This window comes from Salmo trutta, chromosome 23 (genome assembly GCF_901001165.1).
Source record: "Salmo trutta chromosome 23, fSalTru1.1, whole genome shotgun sequence".
NCBI classification, from domain to species: domain Eukaryota; kingdom Metazoa; phylum Chordata; class Actinopteri; order Salmoniformes; family Salmonidae; genus Salmo; species Salmo trutta.
Genome location: NC_042979.1, coordinates 5,303,101 through 5,320,430, shown reverse-complemented (window position 1 = coordinate 5,320,430; position 17,330 = coordinate 5,303,101). Strand labels below are relative to the sequence as shown.

The 17,330-nt window shown below is 45.4% G+C and overlaps 1 protein-coding gene across 9 annotated transcripts in view; it reads right to left on the bottom strand.

Moving 5' to 3' along the window:
• Positions 1–17,330, bottom strand: part of strbp (spermatid perinuclear RNA binding protein) — a 133,036-nt gene that overhangs the window by 45,262 nt on the left and 70,444 nt on the right. For all 9 annotated transcript variants that reach the window (XM_029708583.1, XM_029708582.1, XM_029708584.1 and 6 more), the window contains one exon: positions 10,893–11,070. In XM_029708583.1, coding sequence (XP_029564443.1) covers positions 10,893–10,895 — 3 coding nt within the window. In that variant the 5' untranslated portion in view covers positions 10,896–11,070. The remainder of the gene's footprint in view (positions 1–10,892; positions 11,071–17,330) is intronic.

Below are 17,330 nucleotides of genomic sequence, written 5' to 3'. Positions count from 1 at the left end.
CCAGAAAGACTCACAGCTGTAATCGCTGCCAAATGTGCTTCCACAAAGTATTGACTCAGGGTTGTGAATAATATATATATATATATATATTTTTTCTCTAAAAACATTAGTGTGGCCTTCCCTGTAGCTCAGTTGGTAGAGCATGGTGTTTGCAATGCCAGGGTTGTGGGTTCGATTCCCACAGGGGGGCCAGCACAGAGAAAAAAGAAAGAAAAAAAAAATGTATGAAATTGTATGAAATGTATGCATTCACTACTGTAAGTCGCTTTGGATAAGAGCGTCTGCTAAATGACTATAATGTAATGTATAATGTGTGTGTAGATGGGTGAGAAAAACAACAACAACAATTTAATCCATTTTGAATTCAAGCTGTAACTCAACAAAATGTGGAATAAGTCTGAATACCTTCTGAAGGCACTGCCAGCAAATGTATCATCCTTATGGGTGGGACATCAATTTAAAGCCAATGACAGCCTCCATCTGATGGCAGCGACCTCACCACCTCACACTGTCTGCCCCCCCTTCTATCCATCCTCAATCAAGTCGAATTCAATTCCATCCTAACCTCCCTGACTCCCCCACCTCATCTAATTCAATCAAGCAACCAGCTCTCAGCCTCCCCCTGACTCACCCGCACTGGTAAGGGGGAGGAGGGAACAGCAGTGCTGCTGGAACTGGCCCCATTCTCTATCTATTTCAAATTCATATCTCTACATTTTACATTTTATTATTATTATCATATATTCCCCCCCCCCGCCGTTTTCTCCCCAATATCGTCGTATCCAATTGGTAGTTACAGTCTTGTTTCATCGCTGAAACTCCCGTATGGACTCGGGAGAGGCGAAGGTCGAGAGCCGTGCGTCCTCCGAAACACAACCCAACCACAATGCCCACTTAACCCGGAAGCCAGCCGCACCAATGTGTCGGAGGAAACACCGTACACCTGGTGACCGTGTCAGCGTTGATGCGCCGGCCCGCCACAGGAGTCGCTAGTGCGCGATGGGACAAGGGCATCCTGCCGGCCAAACCCTCCCATAACCCGTACGACGCTGGGCCAATTATGCGCCACCCAGTCGTGGCCGGCTGTGACGGAGCCTGGACTCGAACCCAGAATCTCTAAAGGCACAGCTAGCACAGCGATGCAGTGTCTTAGACCACTGCACCACTCGGGAGGCCGCAAATCAAATCAAAGTTTATTTGTCATGTGCGCTGAATAGAACTGGTGTAGACCTTACAGTGAAATGCTTACTTACAGTTACAAAAAAAAGGTATTAGGTGAACAATAGGTAAGTAAAGAAATAAAAACAACAGTAAAAAGACAGTGAAAAATAACAGTAGCGAGGCTATATAACAGTAGCATGCTACCATTTTAGTCATTTAGCAGACGCTCTAGAGCGACTTACAATTAGTGCATTCATCTTAAGATAGCTGGGTGAGACAACCACATATCACAATCGCCGTCCGTACGTACATTTTCCCTAAATAAAGTAGCATATGCAGTGCTAGTAGGAAAATACATTTATTTTAAATAAAAACATGGCTCCTCTGCTCCACATCAAATCCCTTTGTATATCAAAATCCACTCCGTTCGTGCCATTTGGTGTAGCCTAAGTTCGACAAGTTTAGCAAGACATGTTCGATATCTTATCTGCTCCGTAACATTAGCGACCTATTTAAATTCAGTATTAATCGACGACTCTGCGTCATTTAAAAAAAAAAACATTTTTAATCGCCATGAAGTACACATGTTTTACTCAATCCTCCTCACCCAAACACTGCTTGTGTCCTGACCTTTAGAGTAGCAGAGAGGATGACATCTCGCCTCCTATCAATCCTCTAGAAATCGCTGCCACAGCAGAACAGAAGTAGCAAACTCCATCCTAATTACACGGTGACATTTTCCAGACGACGAAGGGAGGACAGAAACAGGACTGCATCCACAAAGGTCAACGGAATTTTTGTTCTAATCAGGAGTAACGCTGCAACCTTTTCATTCCGTCCCTATTTGCGTGCACGTGCTGCGTTAGTGCTTTTTCATTTTCTAAATGAAGAGGAGAGGCTGTACTGTGTGTGTGTGTGTGTGTGTGTGTGTGTGTGTGTGTGTGTGTGTGTGTGTGTGTGTGTGTGTGTGTGTGTGTGTGTGTGTGTGTAATTCCAGGGGCGTGATACAGCATGCATAGCGGAGGTCAATTATCCTGCTCTACCATTAGTCTCCATTCATACGTTATAATATTATATAACAGTGTTTGTGTGTGTGTATGTGTGTGTGTGTGTCTTCCTGCTCTGTGCAGTGCTGTGTTTAACAGGCTCCCAGTAGTAGAGTTTATGAGGCGTTTCTAATGTGAGCCATAACAGTTATAAAACACTATAAAACACCAGTAAAAGCTGCAGGAACCAGGGTTTAAGGGCCACAAAGGTGTACCGTTGGTGGTGCCCCTCCCCACACTGCAGGTAAATCTGTTGCCTTTATAATCTGAAACCACCTTTACAAGCTAGCTAGGCTAGCCTCATGATGGGCTTGTGGGGCTTTTATATTAGACACGGGCATGGGGACCAAGCTGATAATTCTACTTACGGTACACACAAACACGCACACACACACACACACACACACACACACACACAGATTACTTGGTGAATGAGACGTCGCTGCAGCACAATGGCCCTGCATGAGACTAATGAGTTTCAGCTACCTCGCTGTGACACACACACACACACACACACACACACACACACACACACACACACACACACACACACACACACACACACACACACACACACACACACACACACACACACACACACACACACACACACACACACACACACCGTCTCGTAGCACATGCTCGGTTTATCCCACCTCGTTGTCACACACACACTCCGTCTCGCACACACTCCGTCTCCAAGACAGCTGTCGTCGTCAACCGCCCCGCCCTCCCGCCCGCCATGAGTCCCAGAGGTCCCTCATGCAATATGTTTAGCGAGACATCTATCCAATCAAAAGCAGGATGGGGAGTAATGAATTAGAAATTAGTTTACTATCACAGAGGATTGAAGAGCACACCTCCTGAGACTGGAGAATTAGCTGAAATACAGGACTTTTCCTCCATTTTAACACACGAAAACTTCAAAATGAATTTAAAAAGTACAATTTAAAACTTAAACAGGCTCTGTTCTTGCACTTCATAGACGTGGTATAAATAATGAATAAGGAGAAGCTACTTGGCTAGAAGAGCCTGGGAGAGCCTTAAACGTTTCCCACCACAGCACATACAGTAATATTGTCAACCACAGATCCTCTACATTAGAAATGTTTAATGCCTTTTTAACAGAGTTGAAATAGTAGTCCCCTGGGAGTCGTCATCGCTTGGCCACACACAATGAGGTTTGGCTACACTGTCAACTATCTACAGACACACACACACACACACACACACACACACACACACACACACACACACACACACACACACACACACAGGCTAACTATCCCACAGCCCACAAATATAAATACTACTACTTTCACAACCACAGGTGTGAGTGGAGGGGAGGTGACAGGCACGAGCTTAAAGTAAAACAGGAAACTGTCCCTCACTTGCCTACTGTGTTGAAGCAGTCTCACCAACAGTCCAGAGACACTCATTCAACTATATCTACTGGCAAACCACAAACGACCACTTTCACAGCTATAGGCGGTGTGTGGGGTTAAGGATATGAACTGAAGGTGAACCACAGTGTACATGTGTGTAGCCTATACAAAGCATTCAGAATGTATTCAGACCACTTGACTTTTTTCACATTTTGTTACGTCACAGCCTCATTCTAAAATTGATTAAAGTTTTTTTTTCTCCTCACCAATCTACACACAATACCCCATAATGACAAAAAGCATTGAAGGTCCCCAAGAACACAGTGGCCTCCATCATTCTTAAATGGAAGAAGTTTGGAACCACCAAGACTCTAACTAGAGCTGGCCGCCCGGCAAAACTGAGCAAATCGGGGGAAAAGGGCCTTGGTCAGGGAGATGACCAAGAACCAGATGGTTCCTCTGTGGAGATGGGAGAACCTCCCTGAAGGACAACCATCTCTGCTGCACTCCACTAATCAGGCCTTTATGGTAGAGTGGCCAGACGGAAGCCACTTCTCAGTAAAAGGCACATGACAGCCCGCTTCGGGACAAGTCTCTGAATGTCCTTGAGTGGCCCAGCCAGAGCCCGGACTTGAACCCGATAGAACATCTCTGGAGAGACCTGAAAATATCTGTGCAGCGACGCTCCCCATCCAACCTGACAGAGCTTGAGAGGATCTGCAGAGAAGAATGGGAGAAACTCTCCAAATACAGGTGTACCAAGCTTGTAGCGTCGTACCCAAGAAGACTCGAGGCTGTAATCGCTGCCAAAGGTGCGTCAACAAAGTACTGAGTAAAGGGTCTGAATACTTATGTAAATGTGATATTTCAGTATTTAATATGTTATACATTTCTGAAAACCCGTTTTTGCTTTGTCATTATGGGGTATTGTATGTAGATTGATAAGGGGGGGGAGTATTTTATCCATTTCAGAATAAGGTTGTAACGTAACAAAACATATCTGTGAGAGATGACAGTGTGTACATGATGGGTCGACATTCACGGCTGCCCGCTAGCCCGGGGAGGTTATGGAAACCCTCTGGGCCAGTCGATCATCCTGTCAGTAGCCCGCCTGGGCCAGTGAAAAAATGATTGTAATAATGTTAGATTTTATCTAGGCTATATAATTATTATTATTTTTTTTTTTTTAAACGGATGAATTCCGTAAGTTGTTAATTCATTATGTCCATTACTTACCACACGCAACGCAAGCCGCACACATGTAGTCTAGTTTGAGGTAATGCAGCTCTTAAACAGCTGGTTGTTGAAGATCGACAGCGGTAGGGGTAAGAAAGCCGTAGGGAAGATGTTCCAAGTTATGATATCCACAGGTAAATGACCAGGAAAGAATGGGTATGCAAACCGGGTATTTCAAGAGTCAAAAGTCTCGGTTGAAATTCAGTCCTCATGCCATGGAATAGCCTACCTTCAAAATCAGACAAGCGTTCCATAACAAACCTGGTTTCTTCTGGCTTTTTCGTCACACGTGATACAATAACCCCGAAATAATTCTTCCAACATCTCAAACGGCAAGACTGACTAGTTACCACATGGACAGACTTCATTAGTTTGTTTGTGTCGGGGAGCATCTGCCGGTGGATGTAGTCTATTTAGTCAGGCATTGCCCACATTATTCTGACATATTTTAGAATGTAAAAATAATGTAAATGTCGATGCATAATGCCATTGGGAAATTGGGAAGGCCTATTAAAAAAAAAAGTATTATTCTTAACCTCTCTAGGGCTAGCGTCCCACCTGGCCAACATCCGGTGAAATTGCAGAGCGCCAAATTCAAAAAAATAAATACTCATAATAAAAATTCATAAAACATACAGTGTTATACATCGGCTTAAAGATTAACTTCTTGTTAATCCAGCCGCTGTGTCAGAAAAACGCATTATTCTTAAAGTGGTAATGCATACTTTTGTAGCTTACATTTTGTGGGGAGTTTTATTCTATTACAACAAATATAAAATGTAGGTCGTTGAAAATTACAATTAAATCCTTGACAAAGTCCATGCAAGTCCTTGAATTTGACTTGCCAATGGCTGCATGAACCCTGTCTATGCTACTTGCTCAGCCCAAATGAAAATAAAATCACCTGCTATTGAAAAACGATGCGCGCATCATTCGCTTTCCTGTCAGATCTTAACCCAGGCCAGTATTTTTATTCATCCGGGTCAGTAACTTTCAGTTGGCACAGGCCTGGTGTCCCACTGGCAAACGTACCTGAATGTCGAGCCCTGTACATGTTTTTGTGTTTACACAGCGGACTCTGGGCAGAGAGTATGTTCCCGCTTGACACAGACGTCAATTCAACGTCTAGTCCGCGTTTCACTGAAATGACGCGGAAACGACGTTGATTCAACCGGTGTGAGCCCAGTGGGGTGTTGTTGCTGTCCGTGTGTGTCTGTGAACGTGTGCCAACTACCCAGAGTGTTGACCTTTGCTCTCCCCTTGCTTCTGCAATTACACCACACAAATTACAACCAGTTAGCCACAATACACAAACACATTAGACGGCTTACTACATGTGGTGCTCTGCTGTATAGTGAATGTGCTCTGCCCTCCAAAAATAACATCTTCAGTCCAATGTACAGTATGCAATGCACACTCCAAGTTGTTGCTATGCCCACTTACTGGTCTCGTAGCCATGTTTCCCCTCGCTATTCCACCATAAACTGGCTAAACAAGTGTGCAGGCCAGGAGATTGTGGCGAAACAAGTGTGCAGGCCAGGAGATTGTGGCGAAACAAGTGTGCAGGCCAGGAGATTGTGGCGAAGCAAGTGTGCAGGCCAGGAGATTGTGGCGAAACAAGTGTGCAGGCCAGGAGATTGTGTGTGTGTGTGTGTGTGTGTGTGTGTGTGTGTGTGTGTGTACACAACAACTAGTGTGTAGTGAGAGCAGTGTGAGAGAGTGTTGTTGGTCTGTTGGGAACAATATGCACACCACAGGAGGTTGGTGGCACCTTAATTGGGGAGAACGGGCTCGTGGTAATGGCTGGAGACGGGCTCGTGGTAATGGCTGGAGACGGGCTCGTGGTAATGGCTGGAGACGGGCTCGTGGTAATGGCTGGAGACGGAATCAGTGGAATGGTATCAAACACGTGGTCTCCAGCCATTAAACACAGAGGTGTGTATCATGTGTGTGTGTGTATACAATTTGCGTGTGCGTGCCATACATGTGGAGTGTGTGTCGCACACTTGCGTGTATCATGCCTGTGTAGAGTGTGTGTGTGTCACGTGGCCTTAATGATTGCTGAGTGCACAATGAGAGAGGCTGTGTGTGGTGAATGTATAGTTTGGGACAGAAGAGTGACAAGGCAGAGAGAGGAGAGGGGTATGATCAGCCCCAGGCAGATTGCATTAAAAATTCATCCTGTGATTTCCCAGCACTGCGCTTGGCAGCTCTTGCACAAAAGATGGCCCCATTTTATTGTTGTTGTTTTTTTACAGCCTTTCAAATTGCCACACGCACGAGCACAGGCGCAAACACATGCGCACACACAGACTTGCGCAGGGCAGGCGCACACACACGTGGAGTGCTGATCTAGGATCAGTTTTGACTTTTAAATCAGAAAGAATCGGAGGCGGGACCTGATCCTTGATCAGCACTTCTAGACGCTTCTGGAATACGGGCCCAGATAGCCTAGCTAATGATATTCATTTTTGCTCTTTGCTTCTCATAATGTGGCCGTGTTCACTATTAGTGTTTATGGGCTGCAGTAAAGGGTTATGGCTTCAGGATGTTAAAGAGATCCGCTGACTTTGCCTTGTCTCCTAGTGCCATTTAACTGACTACCTGGGCAGAGCGAAGCTGACAAGGAACCGAGGATTAACAAGGTCACCCCGCCGTCCCTGGAGAGTCGATAGAGATGGAGATCCTAGAGGGATTGCGTGTGTGTGCGCGTGCGTGTGTCTGTGCTTATATATATCTGGGTGTGTACACAAGGAGGGAAAATCCAATGAAAAGACAATAAGGAAGCAGTGCACTGTGCTGTGGCTTTGCAGTGCAGAGTGTTTGAGCTCCAAGGTCACCGCCACTCTCCTTACCAGCCCAGCTAGCGTTAGCACGGCCCTCATCATCGAGGGTTATTTATGAACACCCTCCGCCTCCCCTCCCACCACCCCGTCCACCCCTCCAGTTTTTAATAATTCATGGTGCTGCCTGCACTCCCCTGAGGCTCAACTCCAGAGTCAGGGGTAGGGACCATTAATCAATCCCTGATCTCTCTCTCTCTTCCTCCCCCTCTCTCTGTCCCTTGTTCTCTTCCTCTCCTTTCTAATTCCCCCTCTCTCTCTCCTTCCTCTGACTCCCTACCTTATCCTCTCTCTTTCTCCCTGTTCATCTCCTCTCTCTCTTCCCCCCCCCCTCTTTGCTGAGGTTCAATAGTGCTACATCGTCAGGTAGACTTCTTCTCACTGACACACAGCAATCGGCACTGCAATGTTTCACTACTCTCAACTAGCTTCACTACTCTTATCAGATTGACCTCTCTTGGCACAACTGGCCCTACTGGTCCTTTACTGCTCAGGTTAATATTACACACCTCGCACCATCATCTTACCTGCAGCCAACCACACTGTGTCTTCACTGTGACATTACCACAATCAAATCCAATTGCATTTGTCACATGCGCCGAATACAACGGGTGTAGACATTACAGTGAAACGCCAATTTTTCACATTTGTAGTGGGTTGAAATCTCATGGGTCCCTGTCTGAAAGGAATGTTCATGGGTCCCTGTCTGACATGAATGCTCATGGGTCCCTGTCTGACATGAATGCTCATGGGTCCCTGTCTGAAATGAATGCTCATGGGTCCCTGTCTGAAAGGAATGTTCATGGGTCCCTGTCTGAAATGAATGCTCATGGGTCCCTGTCTGACAGGAATGCTCATGGGTCCCTGTCTGACATGAATGCTCATGGGTCCCTGTCTGAAATGAATGCTCATGGGTCCCTGTCTGAAATGAATGCTCATGGGTCCCTGTCTGACATGAATGCTCATGGGTCCCTGTCTGAAATGAATGCTCATGGGTCCCTGTCTGAAATGAATGCTCATGGGTCCCTGTCTGAAATGAATGCTCCTGGGTCCCTGTCTGAAATGAATGCTCATGGGTCCCTGTCTGACATGAATGCTCATGGGTCCCTGTCTGACATGAATGCTCATGGGTCCCTGTCTATGTGTATGAATTATGGCTGCTCTCATATTTTTTTTTACTTAAAATGTGTTTTTTTGGTAAACGCAAAATGTGTTTTTTTGCTAAACGCGAAATGTGCTTTATCCAAAGCCATCTGTTTAGAGAGTTGAGATACTTTATTACATGTAACTGTTTAAAACCCAATCTGAATACTTTTTCTATAGTTCTGTAGGCTAACTAACTTTTGCCACAAAACATGATTACTTGTCTCTCTAAAATAATATTACCTTGCAATATATATACAGTACCAGTCAAAAGTTTGGACACACCTACTCATTCTAGGGTTTTTTTTGTATTTATTTTTTACTATTTTCTACATTGTAGAATAATAGTGAAGACATCAAAACTATGAAATAACACATACGGAATCATATGACCCCTCCTGTCTCAGCCTCCAGTATTTATGCTGCAATAGTTTATGTGTCCTGTGTGAATTTAAGCTCTCTCTCTCTCTCTCTCTCTCTCTCTCTCTCTCTCTCTGTCTCTGTCTCTGTCTCTGTCTCTGTCTCTGTCTCTGTCTCTGTCTCTGTCTCTCTCTGTCTCTGTCTCTGTCTCTCTCTCTCTCATCTACACCTGCATTGCTTGCTGTTTGGGATTTTAGGCTGGGTTTCTGTACAGCCCTTTGACATCAGCTGATGTAAGAAGGGCTTTATAAATACATTTGATTGATATAGTAACCAAAAAAGTGTTAAACAAATCAAAATATATTTTAGATACTTCAAAGTAGACTCTCTTTGTCTTGATGACAGCATTCTCTCAACTAGCTTCACCTGGAATGCTTGTCCAACAGTCTTGAAGGAGTTCTCACATATGGTAAGCACTTGTTGGCTGCTTTTCCTTCACTCTGCGGTCCAACTCATCCAAAACCATCTCAATTGGGTGATTGAGGAGGCCAGGTCAAACCAGATGGGATGGCGTATCGCTGCGGTAGCCCTGCTGGTTAAGTGTGCCTTGAATTCTAAATAAATCACTGACAGTGTTACCAGCAAAGCACCATCACACCTCTTCCTCCATGCTTCACGGTGGGAACCACACATGCGAGCATCTGTCCATTGCTCGTGTTTCTTGGCCCAAGCAAGTCTCTTCTTATTATTGGTGTCCTTTAGTAGTGGTTTCTTTGCAGCAATTTGACCATGAAAACCTGATTCACGCAGTCTCCTCTGAACAGTTGATGTTGAGATGTGTCTGTTACTTGAACTCTTTGAAGCATTTATTTGGCCTGCAATCTGAGGTACAGTTAATGCTAATGAACTTACCCTCTGCAGCAGAGGTAACTCTGAGTCTTCCTTTCCTGTGGCGGTCCTCATGAGAGCCAGTTTCATCATAGCGCTTGATGGTTTTTGCGACTGCACTTGAAGAAACTTTCAAAGTTCTTGAAATTTTCCGGATTGACCTTCATGTCTTAATGTAATGATGGACTGTCGTTTCTCTTTGCTTATTTGAGCTGTTCTTGCCATAATATGGACTTGGTCTTTTACCAAATAGGGCTATCTTCTGTATACCACCCCTACCTTGTCACAACACAACTGATTGGCTCAAACGCATTAAGAAGGAAAGAAATTTCAAACAAAAAAACTTTTAACAAGGCACACGTGTTAATTGAAATACATTCCAGGTGACTACTTCATGAAGCTGGTTGAGAGAATGCCAAGAGTGTGCAAAGCTGTCATCAAGGCAAAGGGGACGCTACTTTGAAGAATCTCAAATATAAAATAACACCCTTGGTTATTACATGATTCCATATGTGTTATTTCATAATTTTGATGTCTTCACTATTATTCTACAATGTAGAAAATAGTAAAAAAATAGTAATAATTGAATGAGTAGGAGTGTCCAAAGTTTGACTGGTACTGTCTTTTCACAAGCCCATATCATGGTAAGAAGAAAAAATAAAAGCTCTCTTTCACAAGATGTGTTCTTAATTCATTCAAATTTCCCAACATTTCTGAAAAATCCATATATCGCGTTTTGGAACTCTTAAACTCTTCATATTGACACTACACACTCATCCTATACATTCTGACAGGAAGCTCTTGCACAAGCAGAAACACACACTACTTACCATGCCTGCGAAAGGAGTGGGTGCTCCTTGTCCGTCTCCTTGTGTGGCCCGGGTGTGTTGCCGGGGCAGCTCTGTGTTGTCAGGACAGGTCAGGGGTCTCCTCTGCTCTCTGACTCCTCCTCATACGCTCCCCTCAGAGCCCCCTGCCTACAGACCTGATCTGCTCCCTCTGTCTCGTCTGGAGATAGAGAGAGAGATGGCGAGAGGCAGAGAGAGAGATGGCGAGAGGCAGAGAGAGAGATGGATGGCGAGAGGCAGAGAGAGGGATGAGGGAGAAAGAGAGAAAGAGAGAGAGCGAGAGAGAGAGAGAGAGAGAGAGAGAGAGATGGCGAGAGGCAGAGAGAGCGATGAGGGAGAAAGAGAGAAAGAGAGAGCGAGAGAGAGAGAGAAAGAGAGAGAGCGAGAGAGAGAAAGAGAGAGAATTGAATTGAATTGAGAGAGAGAGAGATGGCGAGAGGCAGAGAGAGATGGATGGCGAGAGGCAGAGAGAGGGATGAGGGAGAAAGAGAGAGCGAGAGAGAGAGAGCGAGAGAGAGAGAGAGAGAGAGAGAGAGAGAGAGAGAGATGGCGAGAGGCAGAGAGAGCGATGAGGGAGAAACGAGAGAGACAAAGGGAAAGACTGATCATTGAGATTCACGATTCGCGGCCGTTGCCCCCCCCCCCCCACCACCACCACCTAAGCCCATTTTTTTATGCAGAAAAAACATTGCAGCTGCAGTAGTACATACTCCCTCTTTGCCCCCTTCCTCTTTTTGTTAAAGCTTCAAACCCCGTGTCTCATCTACACGTCCCCGTCTGCACTCAGCTGATACTGTACACACACTCCCTTCCTTTTTCATTCATAACACACACACACACACACACACTCCTCAGCAGGGGTTAGGGCCTAGTCTTTGTCTGCTGGTAGAGTAAGAAGAGATGAGAGAGCATGGCTAAGCTAAAGACGAGACGGCCGGGTCTTGTTCATATTTCATGATGCTACGCTTGTTTTTATAGGCTGATATGCACACATACACACTGACAGATACATACACAAACACACAATGACAGACAGATACGCCAACACACCACACACACATATTCAAAAACGCTCTGCTCCAGTTTGGGTGATTTATCTAGCCTAAATTATTCCACTGCCCGCTCAAGCCTGTCCTATCTGTCTGTCGGCTCTCCCAGTACTCTCCTTTCTCCTTTTGTCTTTATTGGAACCAGTCGGCCTAGCAGAATAATTCCTATTCATCATAATCATCAACTATCGTCTATGTATCACAGATTAACCAGGGGAGTCAGTCCGGGTAAAGTTTGACCCGTTAATCCCGCTGGTCATCTGCATTAATCCAGCCATGTTCCTAATGTGGTTTCCCTGGAAAACAATCTCCATTCCCATGGATTAGGTCAACTAGGCAGCTATGCCAGGCTGTGCCACGTGGCACGCAGGCAAGGGGAGGGCTGGAGGCCCAGGAGGATAGGACACATACACAGGTCACACGCTCTCCAGCTCCATGCGTCAAGAGGGCAGAGGGCAGACACATTGGGGATTTAACCTCTTGTCGTAAACAACAGCAGTATAGCAGAGGTGAAATCCTACCCAAACTCCCCACCCTGTCCTGTATGGAATGGCGTTAGGGTCCCCCGCGTCTCAATACCCATCATCAATACCCATCTTTCAATACCCATCAACCCGGACACTCTTGACTCCTGACACACTCTCCAGGAATCTCTCTAGCTGCTCTGCACTGCAGTGTTTTTGACTGGGTGCTGCTGTGCTATAGATACAACCTTTATGTAGCACAACTAGGCTACAGGGACACTTTATGGGTTTAACTAGCCACATGCAACATAACCAACCAACCAACCACCAAACCATCCACCAACCACACACAACACCGCTAAAGCCACACCACGGGAACTGTATGGAGGAGCTGTATGGAGGAGCTGTATGGAGGAGCTCTATGGAGGAGCTGTATGGAGGAGCTGTATGGAGGAGCTGTATGGAGGAGCTGTATGGAGGAGCTGTATGGAGGAGTTGTATGGAGGAGCTGTATGGAGGAGCTGTATGGATTAGCTGTATAGAGGAGCTGTATGGAGGAGCCGTATTGGGGAGTCCTATGGAGGAGCCGTATGGATTATCTGTATGGAGGAGCCATATGGATTAGCTGTATGGAGGAGCCGTATGGATGAGCTGTATGGAGGAGCCGTATGGATTAGCTGTATGGAGGAGCCGTATGGATTAGCTGTATGGAGGAGCTGTATGGATTAGCTGTATGGAGGAGCTGTATGGATTAGCTGTATGGAGGAGCTGTATAGGTTCAAGGCTGTCGTTAAGGATTGTTGTAAACACTAAACACCCTTGGTTTAGTCACACATGGTGGTTCCCATAAGTGCAGTTTTCCATCAACTGTCATGGCTCTAGCCTAGCTCCAGATCATTGCGACCAGTCATTGTGACTATAGGAGTTGGCAAGACAGCACAAGACAGGTGGTCTTCTATGAACGTTTGAACATCTTGAAGAACGATCTGGCCTTAATGGCCATGTACTTTAATAATCCTCACCTGGCCCAGCCAGAAGAGGACTGGGCACCCCTGAGCCTGGTTCTTCAGTTTTTTCTAGCCACCATGCCTCTACATCTGCATTGCTTGCTCTCTGTGGTTTTAGGCTGGGTTTCTTTATAAGCACTTTATGACAATTGCTGTTGAAAAAAGGGCTATATAAATACATTTGATTATTTACAAACAGATCTGGGTCCAGGCTGTAATGGCTCCACTTTATGAAAAAAGCTCACTTTGTGTTTACATTTAAACTCACAGTGATACTATCCAGATATGGCCATGTCACACAGGAAGTGACCTCGCCCACTCAAGAACCATTATGCAAAACGTCACCAGGAAGTAGATAATAGTCTACATAACAACAATGGGGGATGGGAGACGTAGGCGGGTCACGACGACAACTTTCAGTTGAGAATAGAGAGATTCAGTATCACCTAACCTGTTCATACGAAACACAATGAACGGACTCGTAAACTAAAGGGAATGTCGTTCTGTAAATAATAGAAGTTGCCTAACACTAGGCCTACTAGTTTGGCAAATACCAAATCATCAGGAGAGAGAGATGCTGTAACCGGTATGATGACATTTCTGAGAACAACTGCCTGTGCAGTGATAGAAAGACAGGAGGGAATGAGAGAGGGCCTGTTGAAACTGTGATCGAAGAGAAAACTCCCCGAAGCCAGCGAAGAATTCGCTGACATTTTTCCCAGACACGCTAAATGTTTCGATTCTAGCTAGCCTCCATCCGGTCAACAGTGAGAGGAGAGCTGTATCTGTAAGGTAAGTGTACATCACAGTGAGTCCTACCTGCCTGCGAGTGTGTGCGAGGGAGGACGTGGGATTATGGGTGCGCTAGCACGGGCAAGCGTGCGTGTGCCTTCTTGCCTGCCTGTGAGTGTAATGCAAATGGCTCTCCTACAGCAGTCGGCCCCGTGCAGTCTGTCCTGTCCTCTGCTGCCCGTAGTGAACTCATTAGGCCTACAGACTTGAGGAAAATGAACTGGGTGACAGCCACTTAAGCATGGAAATGACTCCACCCAGACGGAAACCACACAGCTATCAAAAGAGCCAGCAGCCAGCCTAGGGCTGGGCGATATATTGAATTAATTTGATGAATTCAAAATGATGTCTCCTTCGTTCCTTCTGTGCTGTGTTCCCACTCGCACACAGACACCAAGCCCATCCCCCTGCCACTCACAACAACAAAGATGAAAGATCACGTCTTCCTCGCTGGAAACAAGCAGTTTCAACTTGGTATTTGCATTTGAGGTTTGGTCCAACAGAATCGGTCGATTTCCACTTCTAACAATACCCTTTTTACGTCTCAACTGGCCAAATTTTGAACAGAGCAGACCCTACTAAAACGGGAGTATCAATGAACATTTATTGTGGAAAGTTCATGCTAGCCGTCTAGTCTGTGATTTATAAATGTGCAATGAGCATAAAAAGACTGATATAAGGAATTGGCAACTCGTTCTCATTCGGAGAAATAAGCATCTTCTTACCCAGGTAGGCCACTTGATTTCAACATCTAAACAAAATGAACAGGCTATGTTGTTCGAACAGTTGGAGACGGACAGGAGGGTGTGTTCATAACAGTTCAACTGTTCTAACTTGTTAACAAGCAAATCGATCCAAGTTGACTAGACCTGCGCTGAGACCTGCGCTGTGCCTGGTTCTGGTTCCATTTGTAACAAAAAAGGGCATTGACAGAGTTGAACGCCAGATCAGTGATTATTGCAAAACACGGGTTAAACAATTCTGATAAAATAATGATTTTTTTAAAATTAAATTACTGGTTGCGGAAGGCTTATATTTAGCCTAGGTACAAGTTTACAAACCCTGAATTCATTGGATTATTCCTGACTGTTTGACAGTGTGCAACGAAGTGTACTTAGAGAAAACATTTGACAAAATTGAGATATATATATATATCGCAAATCGCCCTTTAGTTTGAGAAAATCGAGATATGATTTTCAGAACATGTCGCCCAGCCTTTGTCTGTCTGTCTGTCTGTCTGTCTGTCAGTCAATGCCCTCTCTCCCTTTCTCTTTCACTCGTTTTTCGTCTCACACACACACACACAGATCTTGTTGGCCTGGGTTACACCCTGGGTGTTTGCCGACATGACCTAAGCCCGATACGATCTAGCAAACGACTAGCCAGGGACAACAGTTGAGTGTGTCAGTATAGGTTGACTGGTACTAGCTGATAAGATAAAGTCCATTTAGGGCCTTCCCTTGCTCTGCTCTGTGTGTCTGTGGCTGAGCGTGTGACACAGCAGCGGCAGATGGGTCCCCTGGAAGAAGGATCTCTATCTGTGAATTGGATCCCGTTAATGTTCAGCTGGTTGTATAGTCGTGGCCAAAAGCTTTGAGAATGACACTAATATCAATTTCCACAAAGTTTGCAGCTTCGGTGTCTTTCGATATTTTTGTCAGGTGTTACTATGGAATGCTGAAGTATAATTACAAGCGTTTCATAAGTGTCAAAGGCTTTTATTGACAATTACATGAAGTTGATGTAAAGAGTCAATATTTGCAGTGTTTTTTCAAGACCTCTGCTATCTGTCCTGGCATGCTGTCAATTAACTTCTGGGCCACATCCTGACTGATGGCAGCCCATTCTTGCATAATCAATACTTGGAGTTTGTCAGAATTAGTGGGTTTTTGTTTGTCCACCCGCCTCTTGAGGATTGACCACAAGTTCTCAATGGGATTAAGGTCTGGGGAGTTTCCTGGCCATGGACCCAAAATATTGATGTTTTGTTTCCCGAGCCACTTAGTTATCACTTTTGCCTTATGGCAAGGTGCTCCACATGCTGGAAAAGGCATTGTTCGTCACCAAACTGTTCCTGGACGGTTGGGAGAAGTTGCTCTCGGAGGATGTGTTGGTACCATTCTTAATTCATGGCTGTGTTCTTAGGCAAAATTGTGAGTGAGCCCACTCCCTTGGCTGAGAAGCAACCCCACACATGAATGGTCTCAGGATGCTTTACTGTTGGCATGACATAGGACTGATGGTAGCACTCCCCTTGTCTTCTCCGGACAAGCTTGTTACCGGATGCCCCAAACAATCAGAAAGGGGATTCATCAGAGAAAATGACTTTACCCCAGTCCTCAGCAGTCCAATCCCTGTACCTTTTGCAGAATCTCAGTCTGTCCCTGATGTTTTTCCTGGAGAGAAGTGGCTTCTTTGCCCTTCTTGACACCAGGCCATCCTCCAAAAGTCTTCGCCTTACTGTGCGTGCAGATGCACTCACACCTGCCTGCTGCCATTCCTGAGCAAGCTCTGTAGTGATGGTGCCCTGATCCCGCAGCTGAATCAACTTTAGGAGACGGTTCTGGCACTTGCTGGACTTTCTTGGGCGCCCTGAAGCCTTCTTCACAACAATTGAACTGCTCTCCTTGAAGTTCTTGATGATCGGATAAATGGTTGATTTAGGTGCAATCTTACTGGCAGCAATATCCTTGCCTGTGAAGCCCTTTTTGTGCAAAGCAATGATGACGGCACGTGTTTCCTTGCAGGTAACCATGGTTGACAGAGGAAGAACAATGATTCCAAGCACCACCCTCCTTCTGAAGCTTCCAGTCTGTTATTCGAACTCAATCAGCATTACAGAGTGATATCCAGCCTTGTCCTCGTCAACACACACCCGTGTTCACGAGAGAATCACTGGCATGATGTCAGCTGGTCCTTTTGTGGCAGGGCTGAAATGCAGTGGAAATGTTTTTGGGGGATTCAGTTCATTTGCATGGCAAAGAGCGTCTTTGCAATTAATTGCAATTCATCTGATCACTCTTCATAACATTCTGGAGTATATGCAAAGTGCCATCATACAAACTGAGGCAGCAGACATTGAGAACATTTATATTTGTGTCATTCTCA